Below are 22,467 nucleotides of genomic sequence, written 5' to 3' on the forward strand. Positions count from 1 at the left end.
TGGATAAAGGCGTGTGCTAAATGCATAAATTTAATTAAGATTCTTTAGGATCTTTTTTTTTTTTTTACCCCAAAACAAATATCAGCATATGGGTTTGAACTGACATAAGGTTTAGTAAACATTGACAGAATTGTTGTTTTCGGCTGAACTATGCCTTTAAATCTTTTACATCCCTCATCTCAAAAGTCACTGTGTTCTCAGGCAAGTCTTGACAAGTGTTCCCATCAATATCAGCTAATAAATGCAGGAAAACTAGTGAGAACAGGAATGATTTTGAGCGCTTGCTTAAATGGCTTTGATCATTTTAAAAGGTGTATTTTGAAGCAGGTGCCAGAATGGATTTGAACAGGAAATGTTTGCAGAGTGATCCAAAAAAGAAAAACTCTTGAAACTGGAGTGAATGTCAATTATGTAATCGACTGAGGCGAACGCGACAATGAAAGGCATACGATACCCTGACCTGAACTTACGGAAAACTGTGGAAAACTGAGAGAGAAATTCAGTGAAAAGAACAACAATATTTGCCCTTCCTCAAGTCTTGAAAAGGCAGTCTGGCTTAGCATTCTCCTCACACAGATTCACATTGAAACAGGAAGGAGGAAACAATACTCACTTCCCCTCCTTCTGTTTTCCTAGAGACATGTTTTTCTTTAACATACTGTCAAGCTTCCTGAGCTCCATATTCTGTCTTTTGTTGCTCTGAGTGGCCTCCCTTTCACTCACACACAATGAACAAGAGGACACTCTTTCACCTGAGTGAAAAAACACAAGGTGAGCGCTAAAAAAAAAAAAAAGACAGGGAGGAAGAAAATGAGGACAGAAAGAATAAGGGAGGGAAAGATGCGTTCTCATTGGACGTCCTTTATTTTCCATATACCACAAATGCGTAATGTTTTATAAAGGAGCAGAGAGAGAGAGAGAGTCAGTTTTGGTGGCCAAATTGGATGTTTTAGTTTGTGGATCTGTCATGGAAGCTGCACTTTATACATCTCTTACCCTCGGGGCATTGCTAGGATGTCATCAAAATCGAATGAAAATACCTGGATTATACCAGAATTCCATTTTTTTTTTTTTTTTTTTTTTGCTGGTTGCTGCCCCATCTAGCCAATTCTCACTTACTGTATTTGCATTCTCATTTGCCTATTGTTGTTCTGTCTGCTCTCTTTGTCAATTGCCTTTATTGTTGTTTGTTTATTGTAAAGTGTCCTTGAGCTCTGGAAAGGCGTTATATAAATAAAACGTATTATTATTATTATTATTTGATTTAACACACACACACACACACACACACACACACGCTCATCCCATAGGTGTAATGTTTTTTATACTGAAGAAACTGTATATTATATGGCCCTACACCAACCCTACACCTAACCCTAACCCTCACAGGAAACTTTGTGCATCTTTACTTAAAAAGAAAAAAAACTAATTCTGTATGATTTATAAGCGTTTTGAATAATGGGGACATGGGTTATGTCCTCATAAGTCACGCTCTCCTTGTAATACCTGTGTCATACCCATGTCATTATACAGAGTTGTGTCCTGATATGTCACAAAAACAAGAGCACACACACACACACACACACACACGCACACACACACATACACACACACTGATAGAGCTCAAATTTCCTGTTCATCAAAATCTTCATTGAAGCCTTGCTGTCTACATTGAGATCTAGATTGACGTTGTTATTATTATATTTCTATTTTTTATGACACCATCCATTTTAAGGCCATTTGAGATTAATAACTGTCGGTTGTTTCGGCATCACTTTGTTGTATTTCCTCTAATGCACTGATGAGTAAGTTCACGAAAAGCCTCCTTGGCTTTGCGCAGCTTTCAAAGAATTAGGCCCCGAGAGGATGTTTTTGTGCACTATTATAAAGCACCAACAGCAAACCGAATTCAGAGAAATTCAAATGTGATACAAACACCAGCATCAGAGGGTAAGCCTACACAACATGCGCTTTAACACAGAAGGCTCTCTATATCCCAGAATTCCATCTACCTCCCACACGGACACAGGGAGAACAGACATTGTTCTGTTCGTTCAGCCTCTTTCTGCATATAGACAAAAGATGACGTCGTTTGGACTAAAGGCATTAGTCAAAGGTCACACCATTGGACAATACTCACAGGAAGTGGACTGATAGTCTTACTTCCTCTACAGACACAGAAACATTCACAACAAATCTGTTCTCGGTATACAATAACTAGTAGCCTTTGACCCACATACATGACAGTGTCTTTGTAGAATTGGTTTGAAGCCACAAGTGGTCTACATTATCATGTCTATCATGTGTATTGTAAAAATCTGTTACGTCTTCAAAAAAAGTAATGCAAGTTACAATTCATTGACCCCTTACACACAATGAACAGAGGCACTTCCTTCAACTTGAGGTTTATTAAATTCACTTTTGGTGCAAGGGCCTTTACAGTTGTCAAAATATAACTTTTGGGTTTTTGTAGAGCTATCAAACAATTAATCGCAATTAATCACATCCCAAAGTTTTTGTTTACATGATTAACGTATGTATGTGATATATGTACTGTTTATTTAATATGTATATATATATATATATATATATATATATACACACACACACACACACACACTCACACATACTGTATATATTTGGAAAATATTTATGTTTACAAACTTAAAATATATATAAACATAACTAAATATATAGATGCATGTTTTTGTATTTATATATACATAATAAATATACACAGTACACACAGTAACTTTTATTTTGGATTAATAGCGATTAATTGTTTGACAGCACCAGTTTTTTGTTATTAAAAACAAATAAGAAAGCCTAGCTCAGGTGACAAAAAGATGTAACACAAAAGTAATGCAATTAGTTACTTTTTTTATGGATGAAAGTGATATCGCAATGCTTTAATTTTTTAGTAAAAAGTAATTTGTAAAAAGTAATTTTACAGCTGTTTTAAAGTTTCTTTATAACAGTTTCTTTGTTAAAGAATTTACTTTAGTTAAGTTCATTTTTGAAGGAGAGTGATGTATGCTTCATGAACAAGCTGATTCTTTCAAATGAACCTGTTAAATTAGATGAATCATAATTAGTTGAATTAATGTTAAATCATAATTCACTGAATGATTCAGTCATGAATCAGACTGATCCGACTGCAGCTGTTCATGAGCCTAAATATCTGACTAATGATGTTCTCAAAATCTAATGAAAATACCTGGATTATAACAGAATTCCATCCCTGATTCTTTCAAGAACTCTAAGAGATCATCTTACCCACAAAACAAAGTCTTTGGGATCTGAGAAGACAGTTTAAATATCTCATCTGCTATTTAATGTGCGATTCTTACTGATTTGTAATTTGGTAAGAAAGAACTTCTGGACTCTGTCTGAACCGCTTGCCAGTTGTGCTGTTGCCACATTGCGGCTCTCTGAAACGAGACAATGTGTGTGACACCTAAGCCTCCGCCAGTGCTCTCCATGAGGACTCTATTTAAAGTCCCTGTGTCCTTCAAACAATCTCCGTATCGGTTTCTCTCCCTCATTTTCCTTCGGTCTACAAGGGCATGGAAATAATGATGCCTCAATTAAGAAGAGAAAAGCTCACAATAAAAATAAACTCTTTATAAACACAAAATACTGTTTTTTTTTTGTTGTTGTTGTTTTGTTTTATACCAGTATAATGGAATGAAATAAAATCTTGGATGCAAATCCACCATAAAAACAAACTACGCATTATATTCCAAGTCTTCTGAAGTCATGCCTATTATATTTGTCAGAGAACAGTCCAAATTGTTATTTACATTTATATATATATATATATATATATATATATATATATATATATATATATATATATATATATATATATATATATATATGTTTTTTTTTCTACTTGCTTTCATGAGAGAAGTAGCGATGTCAGATTTGTAAATGAATCATACTTCTGTAAATCAATCATTCTTTTGATCTTTAACGCAGTGGTTGATTTGATTCTGATTCACAAAACCAGTTGAAATGATTCATTCATGAATCAGACCGATTGAGTGAAAGATTATGAGTGGATAATTAATTTCAATTGGTTTGTCTCGCAAAGCTGTCCTTTGACTCCTCAAGACTTGAAATCAACAAACAATTTGAGAGCATTTCTATGATACTTATAAATAGTCAGATTGCTTACTACACAATTATCAGATGCAAAATAATTAACAATAACAAATGCATGATATGAATAGAAATGTTCGAATAAATGAGTCAAATTCATCTTTAACTTGGTTTGTGGCCATTGAAACACACTTAAACTCCAAGTGTAATGAGACAGAGAGAGTATCTGTGACCATAAATGTACAACACTTACAAATGAATTCAGACCAAGATGTCTAATACCAGTCTTTCTATGCATTTTATATTTTTTTAATCTAAAAAAACTCCCACACTCGACTGTGGATAGAATGTATTGCTTTCGCCTCTAACATTTTTTTTTCATTTTACGATAAATGGCAACCAGCATTAAGGTGCAATACTGCCATCGACTATGTTGAACAGTCAACCGGTTAGTTACTGGTGCTTGGTTATTTTTTTAAATATCAGTTGACACCCCAAGCTATTCTACAGAAAAGCAAAACCAGTATAGTCTTTCTGCTTTTGTGTTCCAAAAAATAGAAATAAAGTTGTACAGGTTTGAATTGACATATAGGTGAGTAATTGATGACAGAATTATAATTTTTGGCGAAACTTTCCCTTTAATGAAGACATTTCGAGTGTCTTATTCCCCTGCTCCATCCCAGGACCCCTGGACCCAACCCCTCCCAATCCTCCACCAAAAACGCATTCCTCCACCTCTCCCGCCGCCTTTGTTGGCTCTAAGTGTCGCTGTGATCTCCCGCTTTTCTTCCCGCTCACCGTTGTCTCGTCACCGCGTTCTCCTTTTCTCTGCCGTGTAATCCTTCCTTCCATAGAGTGGCATTAGCACAGGCACTCTTATCGTCTTTGATGCTACTGCAGGGATTTGGGCAAGCATTAAGTGTCATTAACGCTGGGACTATTTATCACCTGCCTGCCAGCGGATCTGGCTGCTGCTGGAAGAGAGCTTTGAGCAGGCTTTACTCACCACACTTGGCTACAGATCTGAGCCCTGGATGGGTGGGAGGGGAGTTTATGCAGAGCGGGGCCCTTGCTGCGTGTTGACTGCAGCCTGCCACGTCATGCTAAGCATGCTGACAAAGTCGTCTATTGGGTTCAAGATGTACCGTACTCTTAGAGATTTGAGGAAATACTTTAAGAGCTAGGAAATGGTGTAAAGAGATATCTATATAACTGTTAAAACCAAGATGGAAAATTACACTTCAACCACAAATAAAAATGTGTGTGGCTAAATTGTAAGTGGAAGTTACTTCTTGTTCACTCTTGAATATGTATTCTTAAAGTGAAGCTTTAAAGCCATAGCTCTTCCTCAAAATTATTTACTGAGTCAATATTTATTCACTCTAATGTCATGTAATTAATTGTAATTAATCTATATTTATGTATATACACACACACACACACACACACGTTCATTCAACAAAAGTTAATTTCTGCACGACTGCTTTACAGAGAAGACATCTTGAGAAGCTTTATGTGATAACGTCCACATTGCATGCATATCAGGCCACTTCTCATTGAAGGTTTTAAAGGAGTTCCTGTACACATCATCTTGTCAGCAACTCCAGCTCTCATCTTCCCGTTAATCCTTCTGTTCTAACGAGGCTCACTTTGCCAAACATGATTGGTTTGAGGACAGTCTGCCCGGGTCTGGGACTGAACACAATGCCCCCTTTGTGGCACGAGAGAATGGGGGTTGATGACAGGACAGGGGTCCGGCAGATTTCAATGGTGCGGAGGAATCTCTGCAATGTGAGCGTGCACATCTTACGCTGTGGAAGTGATCGCGAAACCTTTGAGTGGTGTTACTTGGAAGGATCCGAGAGTCTCCAAGTTGCATGAGAAAACTGGAGGAAACATCTTTTCTCTGCTCGTATACAAACCACCTTCGATAAATAGGCCTAAAGCAACTCCTACAAGTACAGACTGGACAAGTCCCACCATATCATCAGCTCACACTTCCTGCCCTCCCATCATCACCTTGTATCAAATTCACAATCTCAAACCATGAGCGCAAACATTGACACTGACACCTTAGCTTTCTTTATTCCTTTGACAGGAACAGGAAATATCATTGTGACTAAGCTTACTCTCCTCTTTGTTTCTCCCTCCCCCTTTACTAAAGCTATTGTCGGTGTAATAACCCTGTCATCTAGCATCTGTCCCAGGGCAATGTACATCTTAAAGGTGGGGCGAATGAAACCTCATGCCTGCCACCTCTCTCCCCATGAAAATAACTGTACCTTTGTCTTCAGCGGAAGCTATATTGTGTTTGTTCACAATGCCACTGCATCTTTAGCTCCCAAGGGACTTTCATTGAGTAACTTTTATTGGGTGTTGTTCAGGATCTAGAGAGCGCTGTAAGAAATGTGTAAGGTGCATAAGAAAAGGTTTTCATGTGGTGACATGTACATTTACACATTATCTTTTTAAGTCAAACCACATGACAACACAAGTTTACACCAACAAGGGTAATTTTATTGGATAAAAATAGTGGAATTTCTATGCCGCTAGTAGCACCAAAGGCAAAAATAATAGGACTTTGGCTCCTACTGGATGCAAAAGATCAGTGAGATTTTCCGTTTGCACTTGAGGGAATAGTTATAAACCAAGACATAAATACATTTAAATGACAACTATGTACTGAAAACGTAAAAGTTTTAAAAAGGTTTTGTGAGGAGACAACAATGTTATCAAAAGGATCCCCATTCGCATTGATTCACGAAAATGACCAAAGAGGTTTCCACAGTTTCCACAAGTACAAACTTTTTTGTTTAGACAGAGATAATAATGATAGCGTTTCAAAAACATATACTTTGAAAATTGTTTTTTTTAAAAGTTTGTGCTTTGAGTCGCTTAAATTGCATTTTCATGTAAATGAATGGCCAAAATACATAAAAGAGTTAAGATGTTTTTAGTTGAAAACTGTGTCGTGCAAAACACTACCAAAGTCGGACACTTTCCACATCCCAAAGTTCACAAAACACACATAATCGTTGTCATCTGTGAATACAGGCAATCGTGAAACAAGCTGTATCGTCATCAGAGCCTATATAGAAACTGTGGAGTCAGCCGGCTGTTCTCAAATTGCCATTTTGGTACTTTAATGCCATTCATTGAAACAAATAAAAAAATTCTAACCAGCATGCGCTGCTTCAAGTCAAATTGATTGGTTTGAGCACCTACTTACTGTTTTTAAACAGGTTTTCCAAATACTCCACCAATCTGCCATTGGTCAGCAAACAGATCGCCCTGTCCCAAACGTATTCCACTGGTAAAGCTGTTGTTGTGGCAATTTGGTTAAAATAATCAAACAAAAACAACAGTGCTCTGATGTGCTCCACAACACTACTGTGTTATACTGTTGAGAAATCAACATACAAATGGTTTACTTAAAGTTGTCTCTGCATATTAAGTGAAAGAATTTTAACATCGAAAAACAAGTTTACACAAGTCACCTTTAAGTTAACAAATGCACATAGTGTGTGAAATGTTTAGCGCTCTACACAAAAGTTTCCTAAAACATGTCAAAAAATTTGACAATAAACAGGAACATTTCTGTGTTATTGTCACTATTGGCACATGATTGTTATTTTGTCTTCTTTTATTAATATGTGTTGGTACTAAATGATTGTTTTTGCCATCTGTGGAACAGTCACTTGTCTATTTAATTTGACAAAAGGAATGTGGACTGTTGAACTCAATAAGAATGCAGAAGGAAGTTATTAAATTCTCCTCTCCATTGTTGCTGTCAAAAACATGTGTTCCTATCCGCCTAAGAAACACGGAAGAAGCTGTTGATGAACTGTGCAGTCACCATGACGTCCTGGGATGAGGGCCATTCACTAATCCAGAGGTTATGAACCAACAAAAATGTTGTCATACCTAATTGAGTAATGAAACTCATAGGCACACAGACAGAGGCTGATTCTCTCGTGATTTTGGTGGCGTTCATAAAAGTTGTGTTTAGATAAATCATGCAAAGCAAGAAATCTGTTGTGTTGAGAAGACTTGTAGAGGAAGCCAAGATCAAAGTTTTCCAGAGGATTGTTGTAATAGTGTTGCTGAGATGCTTTGGATTTGGATACATACAGTACACAGCAGTTCAAAAGTTTTGGATCATATATATATATATATATATATATATATATATATATATATATATATATATATATATATATATATATATATATATATATATATATATATATATATATTTTCCTGTTTCAATAATATATTTACTCCTGTGATTGCAAAGCCGGATTTCATGCAACCATTTCTCCAGTCTTTAGTGTTACATGATCCTTCAGAAATCATTCTATAAATGTCTTTACTGTCATTTTTAATCAAATATAATATTGTATCAATGGATACTGTAATAGCGTCACCAAAACAAGTTCTAATAGAGACTTTGTGGTCATCTGAACTCTGCGGGCTCCTCAGTGTACTGGCCCGTTGTAATTACAGGCATCTATCTTTCACTCAGTGCTTTTCTCTAACAACATTGTCCTGGCCTGCAGCCAAACACACACTGAGCCGGCAGCAATGTGAGCAACATCAAACCGCACCCTGTCCTCCTCAACAGACTCCCTGTCAACACATTTCCTTTGAGTCTTCAAAGAGGGTATTGGTGATACTTTGAATGTACCTGCTTCTCACCGCATATTAGCACACTATGTACACATTCAGTGCTTTTAGACTATGGGTTTACTTATACTTATATAGGAACAGTGGAATAAATGAAAAAATGTTCTGGGTTCAATGCAAACTCTACTGACAATGTCTGTCCCATGCTTTGTGCAAAGTGCCACCAAAAATAAAGCAAGAAAATACATTTAGAGTGATCCACTTACAATGGATCCTATGGAACAAGGCATTATACAGATATAAATACTAAAACACAAAATGCAGAGCACGACATACTAACTTGAGATTCGTTTGTTAAAATAGTTCTAAGCTAAGTTATATCCAGTCTTTATACGGTCATGACCTGAGTTTGGATATAACTTTGGACATCACCTTTGGTTATGACCATATAAAGTCGATAACCACAAAATGTGTATACAATATTTACCTCAATGATATGATCTATTAATTTAGATCCAACAAGCAGTTCATACATTGGACTTGAAAGTACCTCTTTTTTATTTTTAATAATATTACATAATATTTAAGCAGCCATGTTTTGTGTTTTCTTTTATTTATTTTTTTGTCTGCTGATGAACAGAAAAAAAGTCTAAATTTGTCAGCATTTTACTTCTATTTGTTCAGATCCTCGCAATTTCTTTTCATCCACGTTTCAATGATTGCACACACCGAAATAGTAACAGGATACTTTATAAAACAGAGAACACAGAGATATTTACATAAAATCAACTGAAAACAAAGCCTGCAAATGGCTTTTATCATTTGTCAGCAATGAAGCACCTTGATTCTGTACTGTAAAGCTAATTTATATACTCTAAATATATATATAACAACATCCAAAAAAGTATTAAAATATTAGAATGTTGATGTTTTACGTCCCCAACAAGCATTGTTATCATATTTAACCATGCGTTAGCAACTACCTTTTTCAAGACAATTAAAAGCTTGAATTTGTATTCACTCTCTACAGAGCTTACCTTTAATTGAACATGTACTGTAACATGTAAAGAACATTAGCATTGCTTTTCATAAGTGCTTTTCTTAGTTTTCATGAAAGGGCAGCGTAAGAAGGTTAGTCTTTGCATCTACATATTACGTTTTTTCTTCTTCATGCATTGTGGATACTACAGCCATGGGGAGAATCAGCCACGAGCCAACACCCAAACCAACACCCATTCCCTCCCTGGTAAAATGGGGGGCGGGAGGCTCCAGCTCTGAGAGGAGCTTGAGAGGGAGCAGTCTGGAGCCATGATCCTGATGCTGGGGCTGATAGTGGGCTTGTCCCGTCGTCTGGCTTCAGCGTGGCACCTCTCTCCTCAGCCGTCCGACTCTGAACACAGTCCTGTTTACAGTGCAGCTTGACCTGGGTCAGCACCGATAACCATCGCTCCACTGACATAATGGGCAATCCGCATGGAAACCATTTTTGCTTTATGGACAGGAATGCAATACGGAAGAGGAGAACCTTGGAGGAAGAGATTGAAGTTTGGAGGAAGTTTTTGAGAGAAGTGAGACTCTTTAGGACCAAGACACTTGCAAATGTTTCCGACTTTGAATGGAAATTGTATTCACGATTTACAATAGTGCAGATTTGCAATGTTCTGAGGGACTATGATAGTAAAACAAAGACCAAATATTGCTAATCTAGATACTACCTGTATGTCAGCAATTGTCTCATTTGTATCATTATGCCAAACATGAAACTGAGAACCCAATTTAATCTCCTAAACTACAAAAAGCAGCTTCTAAGTAATAAAAGTTTCTCTCTTTGGTATATATGAGCATAAAAATAGATTCAGCACATTAAATTGTAAAGCATATAAGTTACTTTCCCAATGAAATTAACTTATAGGGTCTCATGGATTTGGCTTCAGTTTATACGACCACAAAGATAAGACTGCGAGAGCAAGAGAATGAAGCAGAAAGAGCGATTGAGAAGGAGACAAAGGAGAAACAAATAGGTCTAAATATAGACAGAAAGTGAGGGACCGAGATGCGGGCTGCAGAACAGAGTCGCTCCTGCTTGTGGTCTCACCCTCTGGTTATGAGAGTCTGGGTGGTCCACGTACACACACACACACATACACAGGCCCTCAATTTCCCTCAGCTCTTAATTCGCTTGTCGTGGTTTTCTCCACAGGCCAGACTCTGGTTAGCCATCACCACTGCAATGCGTCACATAATGACAGCAATTTGTGGTCATAAAGGGAGAAAACGAGAAAAGAAGACAGAAAGACATGAGTGTCTTACTCTTTTTGTGGAAGACAGAGCCGCAAATATCTCAGAGTGAAGGGATGAGTGAATCGAGTGGATGAGGAATGGAGAAAAACTATGTGGAAGGACAGACAGACCCCAGAACTGTCTCTGCGGCTTTGTTTGACCATGCTTTTGCACATGTCATCAAAATATATCCATGAGATTGCATATATCACGACTGATGTGTGGATTAAAAATGTCAAAACTGTCACAGAAAGTGGTTTGAGTTAAAATTACAAACTGAGATGAGGCTGCTAGCCACATGATGTATAGTTTTCCACAACTTAGAATCATTCTCTATTTTGTTAAGCCCAATCAGGAGTTCAATTCACATGTCATAAAGTTTCTGAGAAGACTAGAAATTGATATTTTGCATGTCTTTGCTCAGCAATACTGTGCACAAAACTTTGGCATCCTAAAATTCCCTGTACCGTTTCGTCTTTAAAACTTAGTTTCTCAACTCATCAAACATCAAACTCACTTGCACAGAATTTTCCAGTAGCCATAGTAGACATTGATTAGCTTCTTCAGGTTTATTTGGTAAGGCTAAAGCTAAACTCTGCATGGCAGTGGACATTCTCTTGAATGTCATTTGGAATTGAAATGCGATATCAATCAATGTCATTGTCTGAGATAAAGTATGTATTGTCATTATAATATTTCAATGTATAATGAGATCACAGAAATATCAGATTCCAGCCCAGGTTGTGTGCATGTGCATGTCGCACCATGTGTGCTATTCGTCAGGATATCACTGACCATTTTTCTGACCTCTTTCAGGTAGAGCAGGGGTGTTCAAACTTGGTCCTAGAGAGCCATTGTCTTGCAGAGATTAGCTCCAACTTGCCTCAACACACCTCCCTGGAAGTTTCTAGTATGTCTAGTAAGTCCTTAATTAGCTGGTTCAGGTAGGTTTATTTGTGTTAACTCTGCTGGACAGTGGTCCTCCAGAAGCAGGATTGGACACCCTTTAGGTAAAGAGACAAATGACACGATGGAGACAAGAGGGAGGAATTGAAAATGTTGCACGCCAGATTCAATTCACATGAACACCATTGCTAGATATAGACACTAACTGGTTCAGCTCCAACACATGCAGTCTCTCAAAACACTTATGGTCTAACTGTCTCTTTGCCCCAAAGCAGAAATATTCTTGCGGTTTAATTAGTATTGAAGTTTGCATTGATCTCTATTGTTAACTTTACAATATTTGAAGCCTAGTACTCCAAAAGTATGCTAATAAGTTTTGAAGTCATGTTTCAGATGTAGTCCAGACTTCATTTTAGTCCACAAGTTTTATGCCACAAAGAGAGTTCACAATGCATGAAATCACACATGTTTTCATTTTTATGATGCATTCAACATGTTCTGCTCGCCGTTCATCTGGAATGTCCAATAAATCATTACAGGGCCCAATATGTAGTTTGGTTCAGTCTTCTACAAACAAAAAACATTTTTTGACCTATACAAGTTTACACTAAAAAACGTTGACCAGCTTCTGGGAGAGGATTGAATTCAAACATGATGTAGACATAAAAGATTATCTAAAATACACACTTTAACATTGATGCATGTAAAATAGTAAAATTTTAAACATTGCTGCTTGTAAAATTGTAAAAAAAATAAAAATAATAAATGAAACTAATTTGATCATATTTAAAATAAAATATGCTAAACTTAATAGCTACTCCCTTCAAATATAGTAAAATATCCAATTAACAACATTAACATTAAAGGAAGCAAACATAAAAAAATATCCAACAACTCTCTACATGTTAAGACTGTTTGCCACCTCCTGAAAACTTCACTCTCTAATCAAGTATCAAAGAGAATGTATTTCAAAGCCTTTTCAAAGCAGGAGTGAGCTATTTAATGTGTTGCCTAGAGAGATGATTATTGCAATAAATTTCCTGTTGTCCCCAGTGGCGAGCAGCTGAGACAACTGCAGGTTGAGCGGAGGAAACACCCTCTCCATCTATCCTTTTCACTGGCTGGAGCTAACCCTGTCCCTGGAGGTCCCAATCCCAACTCTAAAGAAGATGTACAAGATTATTTGACGGACTTTGCAAGACACTGGTCATGGGAAATAGTGCTTGGAGATACTGACTGTTCAACAGGCAAATGACAAAGTTTTTCCATTGACATTTGCTTCAAGTTTTGAGTTGGGAAACCAAATCTAACAAAGCCAATGGAACACAATAAAAAAAAAAAAAAAAATGAAAAAAAAAAATAAATAAATAAATAAAATAAATCACATGGTGACCTCAACATCAGCTTTTACTCTTTTCATTTATTTTCATCAGATACTATATGCTGGGCAACTTTCTTTATTCTTAAGTCTCAAAGTATAACAACTATTCATATTCAAAGTTGCAAATCATCTGTAATGCCTTTTTGCCTATATCTTTGGTGTTCGTCAGCAGTTTGGCAAGTAAGAACATGCTGTGGTTTTAGTCATAAAGGATTGTACCTTAACAGATGGCAAGGTTCTTGCCTGCAATAGTGTTTCTTAATGGTATTATTGGAAACTGATCACATTCGTTTATCAGCGTTACCGGTTGGTCAGTTGGGAGACGCAATGTTCAGCTTGAAAGTACACTAGCACTCAATCTTGTTTAACTTCTCGGCATACAGTCAAACAGGCCTTTTCCATCCTTCCGGGAAACTCCTGGAGTGGTAATTTTCAGTTTATTACAAAATAATTGGCTTTGATTTGAATTATTCTCCCACAGTCGCTCTTAAAATGCACACTATGTTTTCTTTGGCACAATTCTACAAAGCATCAAACAAAGTTGTGATTTTCAGAGAAATTGTTTACAAGGTTCCTGATGTGAAAATTCCTCACAGTTTAAGGACACCACCTGCATTTCGGCATGCACATGTGAGGTATGAGCATTGTAGGCTGGTTTATGATGCAATGGGCATTGAATGGATTTCTTTGGACTCTAGTTCCACTTTTTTTTTCAGAGATGTGCAGCTGCAAGTGATGCGACTCCGGCACGTCACACATACTTCATGGCTCCCTTCTTAAGCAACCATTTTCTCATCTTTTCCTGCTAGACACAACGCCCAGAATAAACTAGCCATCCATCAGAAATGCCCTAACTTGAGTCCTTCATGAAAGACTAAGAAAGTGTCAATCCAATTTACATTCCTAGATGATTTGCATTTTTTTGTCTGGTTACAGAATTTTTCCAGTTGCTGTATTAAATCTTATGACGCAAATCGTCCTCTGGTATTGACAGGGAAGCAGGTTATGAGAGTTCCCTTTCCTAGTTTGGCGAGGAAACCTTCTCAAAAAAGCCTGATACATAGATAGTAACCAGGATTCAGTGAGTAATCTTTCCTGATGCAAGGCACAACCCTAAATAGTTCAGATAAGAGAAAAAAATGCTTTGAGCCTGCCTCAGTCTGGCCAGTGATCCTTCCTGGCCTACATATTGCAATCTTGGATGAGTTGTATTTTCTCAATGCGGCAAATGTAAGCAAACTCATTAAAAAAGAATTAGGGGGGACTGTGTAATGCTGTAAGCTGTATGCATGTAAAGTAATCTATTTGGAAACTCAGAAGGTTTCATTTGCTCCTTTATTTGAGAAGACTGCTTCTCACATGTGTGGATCACAAGCATCTCTGGATGAGCAGTTAACCATTACTGCTTTGGTGCGACAGGGCTCCTTTACAGTTAGGATCATGAATCTGAAATCTATGCCTCTGTATAAACCATTTCCACTTAACGAACAGTATTCTGGGTATCTTCTTTCCCAGCCATGGTCCTCCCTTAAGGGTTCCTGTGGTGTTTGAGGGGGTGAGAACATGTCACCTCAAAAGCACCGTTTATAGCTTCTGTCAGATGCAAAGAGTCGATGGTGAAATGTGGCTAAAGACTTAACCACAGGTTAAGAGACCCCCACACAGACCCCCACAGAGGTCTGTGATGGATTGTCAAGTTTGCCCAGGGGGTGATTTATGAACCTCTACCATTGAAAAGAACAGAATCCACACTTAGCCACCGATTCAGTTGTTATTCCCTTACCAGAACCCATGGGAGAATTTTATTGCTCAGTGGTTGCTCTTTCATAGACCATGCAAATTCTCTTAATCTCACTTAAGAATAATCTTTCCCACAGATATTTTTCCTAAAATTCCTATGGAGACAAATGAGTCCATTTTTACAGTCATTTGAATCATTTGAGATGTCGTACTTCTGATGGTAAATCTTGGTATCTTGCCATATCTGACAACAGTCTGAACTCTTCTGAAACATGTTGTGCTTACATACATTGCAAAAAGCAGAGCAAATGATTCCCTTTGATCTGATTGCTGTCTAGAAGAACCACTTGAGATTGACTGATTTCATTTCTTCTGTCCTACAGCCTTACGTCTTTATTTCAAAGATGGATCAGGAACTCAGGAACGAAGTGGCCTGGAAAAAAAGTCTTCAATCAGTAATAGATGACGATGTGACCAAGTTCTACATCTCTGCAATCCTACATAATAGTTAGGGGGTCCCACACAGAGTTTGCTCCTCAGGTTTGGTTTTCCTACAGCATGCCGAGTAGATGCATTTGGGTCTTCTCCTCCAGCTCTGGATCTATTTAAAGATGTTCTGGAGATGAGGCAGTCTGCGGTAGGTCCACTGGTTTATTTATCCTGCATGGGCTCTGACTATTTTCGGGCTGACTTCACAGGGCACTAATTGCTCTCGTTTCACTGTTAGGTAACGGGAAGAGAAGGAAATGAACAATCACTCCCATGTTTGTTTGAGGGTGAGGTTGAGTCTGCAACTCTCCGTATGTGTACAAGCTTGTACACAAATGGAGTCGTGTGTTAATGACAAGACATTCAGCTTGGAGAGAAAAAAATGCACGGCCTGTTTTTTGTTTATTTGTTTTTCTTTCCATTCAGCCATTTTAATCCAGAATTTGAATTGAGGAACTAAGGAATTTATGCAAGAATGTGTTGTTGTTTTTTTCTCCACAAATTGCATAAAATAGTATGGAGAAGTTTGAAAAGTAAAAACAAAAAGAGGCCGTGAGAAAACGCTTGTAGTCATATATCATGAAAGTGATTTGGTTCTGCAAGTGGGATCATAATGTCTGTCCTACAGCCTGGAGGGTATGTTGTACATCCTGACCCCTCTCACTCACTCACTACATTGCACATCGGTGTGGCAGATTCCTATGTCTGTTTGAATTGTCCAATGCTCTGAAAAGATCAAACTCTCTCCCCGTTGCCTTGTCCATGACCTGTCCTGACACACAAAGCAGGTAAACAGGCCACTGGGTTACCTTGAGCTCAGATCAACGGTCAGAGTCTAAGCCGTCTTCCTGTTTGACATAATACAAGAATTTCACCTTCTTCTCACTTCGGTCATGAACCCAGGGTGAAATTTCACCCCAGCGAATATGTACATCTCTGTAAACTGGGGACTTCTGGGGGTCAGCTGTGGGTTTTAATAAACTCCCCATTCCAGATATCCCATTGACATTTGGAGTCTCACTTGAAAAAAGTTTTTATTCTCTTTCCCCGAGGAACAGTCAGCGAGAATGCCAAATTTGTCCATGTGTTTCATATATTTGTTAAATTTCGAGTATTACTTCTTGGAGACTCTGGATTTTGGTAATGGACTGTTGATGGAGGGTATACATACAGAAATATAAATCGACTGGAGCACCTCAGCTGTGATGTTATTCCTCAGCTCTTTGCGCTATGTGAATCCCACTGCGTTGCTTTGCAGTGGAACCATAAGCATCAAAGCTGTGAGTGATTGTCCATGCAGTTTGTCTGCTAGCACCCCCTGAGGGATCAGCCTACAAACTTACCACATTATAAAGCTCAAAGCGTTCACCACTGCCAGGATGAAAAGAGCATTATCACCCTGTATCATTGAAGAGCTTAGGTGGTTAAACGGAGAGAACATTAGAGCCCTCGGAGCCGTTTAATGATGTAGGCTGCCAGAGTTAAATTCACTAGGATTCAGAAGTGCATAAACAATTCTGAAGATCTGAGCCCTGATCACGAGAAGGCATACCTCTACATTTTTTGTGAATGCTTTTTTATTTAATTTTTTTTTTATTGATAGCATAAAGAGAGGACACGAATTGATGCAACAAAGTGGCAGGAAAGAGATCGGTAAACAATGTACCTGTAAGTCCTATTTAAACTTCTCTTCTTAGCATGAGCACCATGTAGCAACTTGTGTGTGTTAGCAACTAGGTGCTAGGTAAAATTTAACATATATTTGACATCTGCTTTCTCAACAGCACTCAGTCACTATGAAAAAAAAAAAAAAATCAAATTATATTTTGCTGTTGGAGTCTTGCCCATGGTTGCCTCATGGGCAGAGATTTTGGTAACACAAGTTTGAATCTTGCATTCATTAAAAAAAAAAAAAAAATCAACACTTATTTATTTATTTATTACTGATTTGCATATTAAAGTGCGAAAGATCTCAGATCCACTTGAAAAGCATTTTTTTTATTTGAAAAGCATTTTAATAATTGTAAGACAAAACAATTAAAATAGGGCCGCTGAGTTGATATTTAAAATAGTACTAATTTAAGCACTGGTTGTTGTACATCGCCTAATTATAATATCAGATATGTAAAATGTCAAAATGCACAGAAACTTCCAGTGGATTTATTTACTGTAATTTCTTCTCATTTAATGTCTGTATTTATGTTAGTAAAATGGGTTGTGAACAGCATTTTGTATTGACTGAACTAAACTAAAATTTGTTTCATGGTCATGTGACATAATTGATAAGTGTGTTCCAGCTGTTTGTAATATTTGTTACACGGTGATTTAGGTGTTAACTCTTCCTGTTTGACCCTTAAAACATAAATCACTGGTCAAAAGGGCCACTAATAGATTTATGGCCCTCAAATCAGATAAAACAACACACTTCAGAACTTGAAGACATCTTTCACACACTCGCTGTTCTTTTTTCTGACTCTAAAAGGTTTCAAGGCCAAAGCACTGGAAGTTGAGGCAGGCCAGTAAACGAAAACATGTGTCTGCAACCCTCAGCTCGAGCTCAACATTAATTTGTGTTTGTGTAGAAAATTGCCCTGAAAGATGAAAATGTATGGACCTTGGCTTCAGGGAATGGGTTGACAGCTTTGAGGTTTGAGCTGGTTGATACTTATATTCATCTTAAGCTGAGCTAACCTGATGCTAACTCGTTTCAGTGCAGCTCTAAAATACATTTTCAGTGTGTTCTGTGAATTGAGGGTTTTATCCTTATTTTAATACAGTTATAGTTATTTAATAATTGCCTTAAAGCACACCTGCTTTCCTAATTTAAACCAACTGTCATATATGTGATTGTAATATAATGTTATTGGATTAATATGACTTTTAATCTCCTGAAAGTCTAACAGGCTTCTATCTGCACCTGTACTGAAAAACAAACAATAATTTGACATTAAAAGAGGGTGAAAGGTGAAAAATGAAAATTGCCATCTTTTACTCAACCTCATGAAATACAAAAGAAAACATCTTGAAAACGTTTCTACGATTTTTGTTCATTCAATGAAAGTCAGTGTTGGCCCAATGTTGTTTTAGGCCCCATTGACTTTCATTGTATAGACAAAACAGTTAAAACATTCTTTAAAATATCTTCTTTTGTGATCTGCAGAAGAAAAAAAAAAGCCATACAGGTTTGAAAAGGAGGTTTGAAAGTCATCGAGGTTTTAGCGTGAGTAAATGAATTTTGAATGAGCATCTGATGTTCTGCTTCTTCTCAATGCAACAGCGCCATGGACTTTGTGTGAAGACTTCATTTCCAGGTTTTTTAGATCTTCCGTATCTACAAATATAAATCAATCAGCAGTCAGTGTGTTTAGGAATGTGTATGCCAGTGTTATTCATGTTAGTGTACAAACCGCAATCTCTAACTATTCCTCATCTGATGTACCTAACGTCCACTCCTGTTGAAACCAACAGAAACAAACAAAAATCAGTGCAAAAACAGACTCTCTTGGTGACAGACTTTTTCCGCGCCTCAGGGCACCTGTTGTCCCATATGGGCGATTGCTGCAGAGCGAGACTGGACAGGCATTTAATACTGGCAGAATGTCCAGCGCCGCTGCCTGCTTTCTCAGTAGCACGTTTGCACAGCTCCCAGTTTTTGCTCTATAAACTATTCTAAATGTAATGTTAAGAAAGACTCACTATGCATAAAATAATGATGATAGTATTTGCTTGTTATGTCCATAGACAAATAAGCAGTAATAGATAGATAATATTAATTAATCAATTGAGTAAGGATGCTTTTGCAGAGATGACAGAATACTTTGATTGTTTATTTATTTATCAATTACTGATTTGCATATTAAAGTGTAAACTATTTAGATTCACTAGAAAAGCAGTTAATGAAAATGCATTATATATATATATATATATATATATATATATATATATATATATATATATATATATATATATATATATATATATATATATATATATATATATATATATATATAATTAAAAGAAAAATGTATTACAGTACAATGGGGTGCTGGGCTGATTAATTAAGAAGTCGTGGCCTAGTGGTTAGAGAGTTTGACTCCTAACCCTAAGGTTGTGGGTTCGAATCTTGTGCCGGCTATACCTTGACTGAGGTGCCTTTGAGCAAGGCATTGAACCCCAAACTGCTCCCTGGGCGCCGCAGCATAATGGCTGCCCACTGCTTGTGTGCGTGTGTTCACTGCTCTGTGTGTGTGCACTTTGGATGGGTTAAATGCAGAGCACGAATTCTGAGTATGGGTCACCATACTTTGCTGTATGTCAGCAAAATGTCAAAATGCAAGAACTGGTCACAGACACTTCATGCATTTAAAGTTTGGTGAGTTTTCAGGGCAGGGATTAGAAGTTATAGCAGTTCGAAGTGGAATAATAATGACAGGCCAGGGCATATGCAATAGAAATCAGACCGGAAAGCAGTTGCATGTTCTGTACATGTCTAATGCACACACTTTTTCTTGGTTTGTCTAAAAGTTTGGCATAAAAAAAGAAAAGAAAAAAGATGACAGATGAATGAGCACTTTGAGTAAATGGCGCCAGTAGAAGAGAGCTTTCTTGCAGAATGGTCTCCATCGTGCTTAAACACACACTTTGACATCTCAACAATGACATGCACATCAAAGCTCAGTCAATATTTACATCAATCTGCTCTCCTCCAGTGAAGAAAGAAAGTGTAAGAATAGGCATTGCATGTGAAAGACTGCTGGTCTGATTTGCAAAGACTCAAAATCTGTGAAATACCTGGCAGAATCAGTTTGACCAACAGTATTAGCTGGATTATTCATCAAGTTTCATAAAAATCCTGATTATATTAATAGTTTAGTTTGCTGCAGTGTTTAATAAACGTACTAAATGGACACAAATTTTACATATAAAGTCATGCTATACATTGCACGAAGCAATAAAAATCCCTATAGCACTTGCAGAATAAAAAAGAGATACAATCTTATGCACTTGCAACTGTCTAGAGACACTGCTCAAGACATTTCAATATGTTTGAAAGGTTGTGGTACATGTGTTTGCAATCCAATTCCCAACCATGAGCTACGCTTCCTCCGAAGCCTGAAACACAACTCTCTCCAGTTATTGATTCACGTGAGCTGCACAACGTTTTATGAGCGAACATTTGAGTCCTCCTTTGCGTCATCATTCACAATCAGGGGACATATGGCATGCCTTAGCGATTAGCATGGACTTAAACCCAACAGGCTTCCAGCTGACATGGAGAAACCCAATACTGTACGGAGCGCCCCACTGCATCACTCTACACACACGTTCCCATCAGATACCGCTGCACTGAGAACTGTCACAGGACACATAGGAAACCAGCATTGCTTTTCACGTTTGGTAAGCAGTCTGTACGGTTCGCTCGTGCTGAAAGTGTCCCGTTTGGGTCAACGTAGTTTCACATATTTTGTATTACAGTCCTGATCGAAGGTGCAAATCAACACCGATCACTCAAGACAGATCACATGTATGTCATACATCATTAAATGGGATCAGAAAAGAAAGTCTTAATAATATAATGCATTTAATCTCATAATCATAATTGGGATAGCATAAATAATGTTAATAATCATGATAATTTAAAATATAAGCATTAATCAGAGGAGAAAAACACTTCCCATATGGTTCTCGTTGACATGAAGGTCATGCGCTCAATTAAACAATGGCATTTTAGCACAAATCCATCTGTCACTTAGTAGAAACTGTCAAATCAGACAAATGCCAGGTATAGCATGACTTGCACTCATCCTGATAAACCACGAACAAACTACTCAAGATAAAAGAAAACATGCCACAGACTACATTAAATACAGGTGCACTTAAGCATAAATATGATTTATGAAGTCCTAAATGTGTTTTGTGCAACCGCTGACAGCATGAAACCACAGATCCTTATGAAACCAATATTGTCAGTCTATTTCTTGTTAATAACTTTACATGTGTTTGTAGCTCATGGTAATATCAACAAATTCTAATAGTTTTGTTCACCTCTGAACAATCACTAATATCTAAGTGACACAAGTTCAGGGTCTTGAAGCAAAACCAATTGAGAACCATTAAGTCTGTGAATAACCTAGAGCCTTTTATATCTTCCAAACCCCTCATCCAGGCATAAAACAATAATCTTTCAGCGTCCTTTTGAAGATATTTAAGGTAATCAAACCAAACATCCCTCAAGAACTTTTCACAACCCCTCAGTCTCAGCAAAGCAGGCGATGGAAGCAGGAGGTCGTACTCACAGGTAAGATGTCAAAGGACTTAGGTCGGTTGGTACACTGGATAGTCCTTGTTCGGAGCAGTCCACGAGCAGTAGGATGCCATCCTCCTCACACTGGCACGCAGATGGGCACTGCTTACCAGGCACGGCGGCACCCGGCGACCCGTGAGAATGAGCACACGAGACGGCATGCAGGATCAGTAACACCACCAACATGACAATGACTCCAACTCTTGTCTTTCTGTGGGTGAGCTGTATATCTGTCTGTCTCTCTGCAGTCTCACTCAGCTGTAGCTCTGTTTGTGTGTGTGTGTGTGTCTGTCCGCTCTCAGCTCTCTGAAATGTTATCCTGAGCCTCGTCTCTCTAGATTTATTCTGTCACTTCAAACTCCCATGGGTGAATGAGTCAGTCAGGGTCTTACACAGGTCTTCTCTCTCTCTCTCTCGTCTCATCTCATTTAGGAGACATTCACCTATTGTAGTGGAAGCTTGCAGCACTCCTCTGATTGGCTGGAGGCTTTTGGAGGGCGGGGACGGCTGGCACTGCACTCCTCCTACTTTCTCTTGCGCGCTCTTTCTGCCTCAGGCAGCTGGAGTGGATGGTTGGAAGGAAGCAGTAGAGCCGAACTCTGAGAGGGGGGACTGTATGCTGTATGCAGAGATCTCA

The 22,467-nt window shown here is 37.9% G+C and overlaps 1 protein-coding gene across 1 annotated transcript in view; it reads right to left on the bottom strand.

The window, feature by feature from the left end:
• The window catches only part of lgr6 (leucine-rich repeat containing G protein-coupled receptor 6), a 73,180-nt gene extending 50,949 nt beyond the window's left edge, over positions 1-22,231 (bottom strand). The window contains exon 1 of the mRNA XM_026199275.1: positions 21,823-22,231. Within this exon, the coding sequence (XP_026055060.1) occupies positions 21,823-22,016 (194 nt within the window). The 5' untranslated portion in view covers positions 22,017-22,231. The remainder of the gene's footprint in view (positions 1-21,822) is intronic.
• Between the last annotated feature and the right edge of the window lie 236 nt (positions 22,232-22,467).

The sequence above is a fragment of the Carassius auratus genome, chromosome 23, assembly GCF_003368295.1.
Source record: "Carassius auratus strain Wakin chromosome 23, ASM336829v1, whole genome shotgun sequence".
NCBI classification, from domain to species: domain Eukaryota; kingdom Metazoa; phylum Chordata; class Actinopteri; order Cypriniformes; family Cyprinidae; genus Carassius; species Carassius auratus.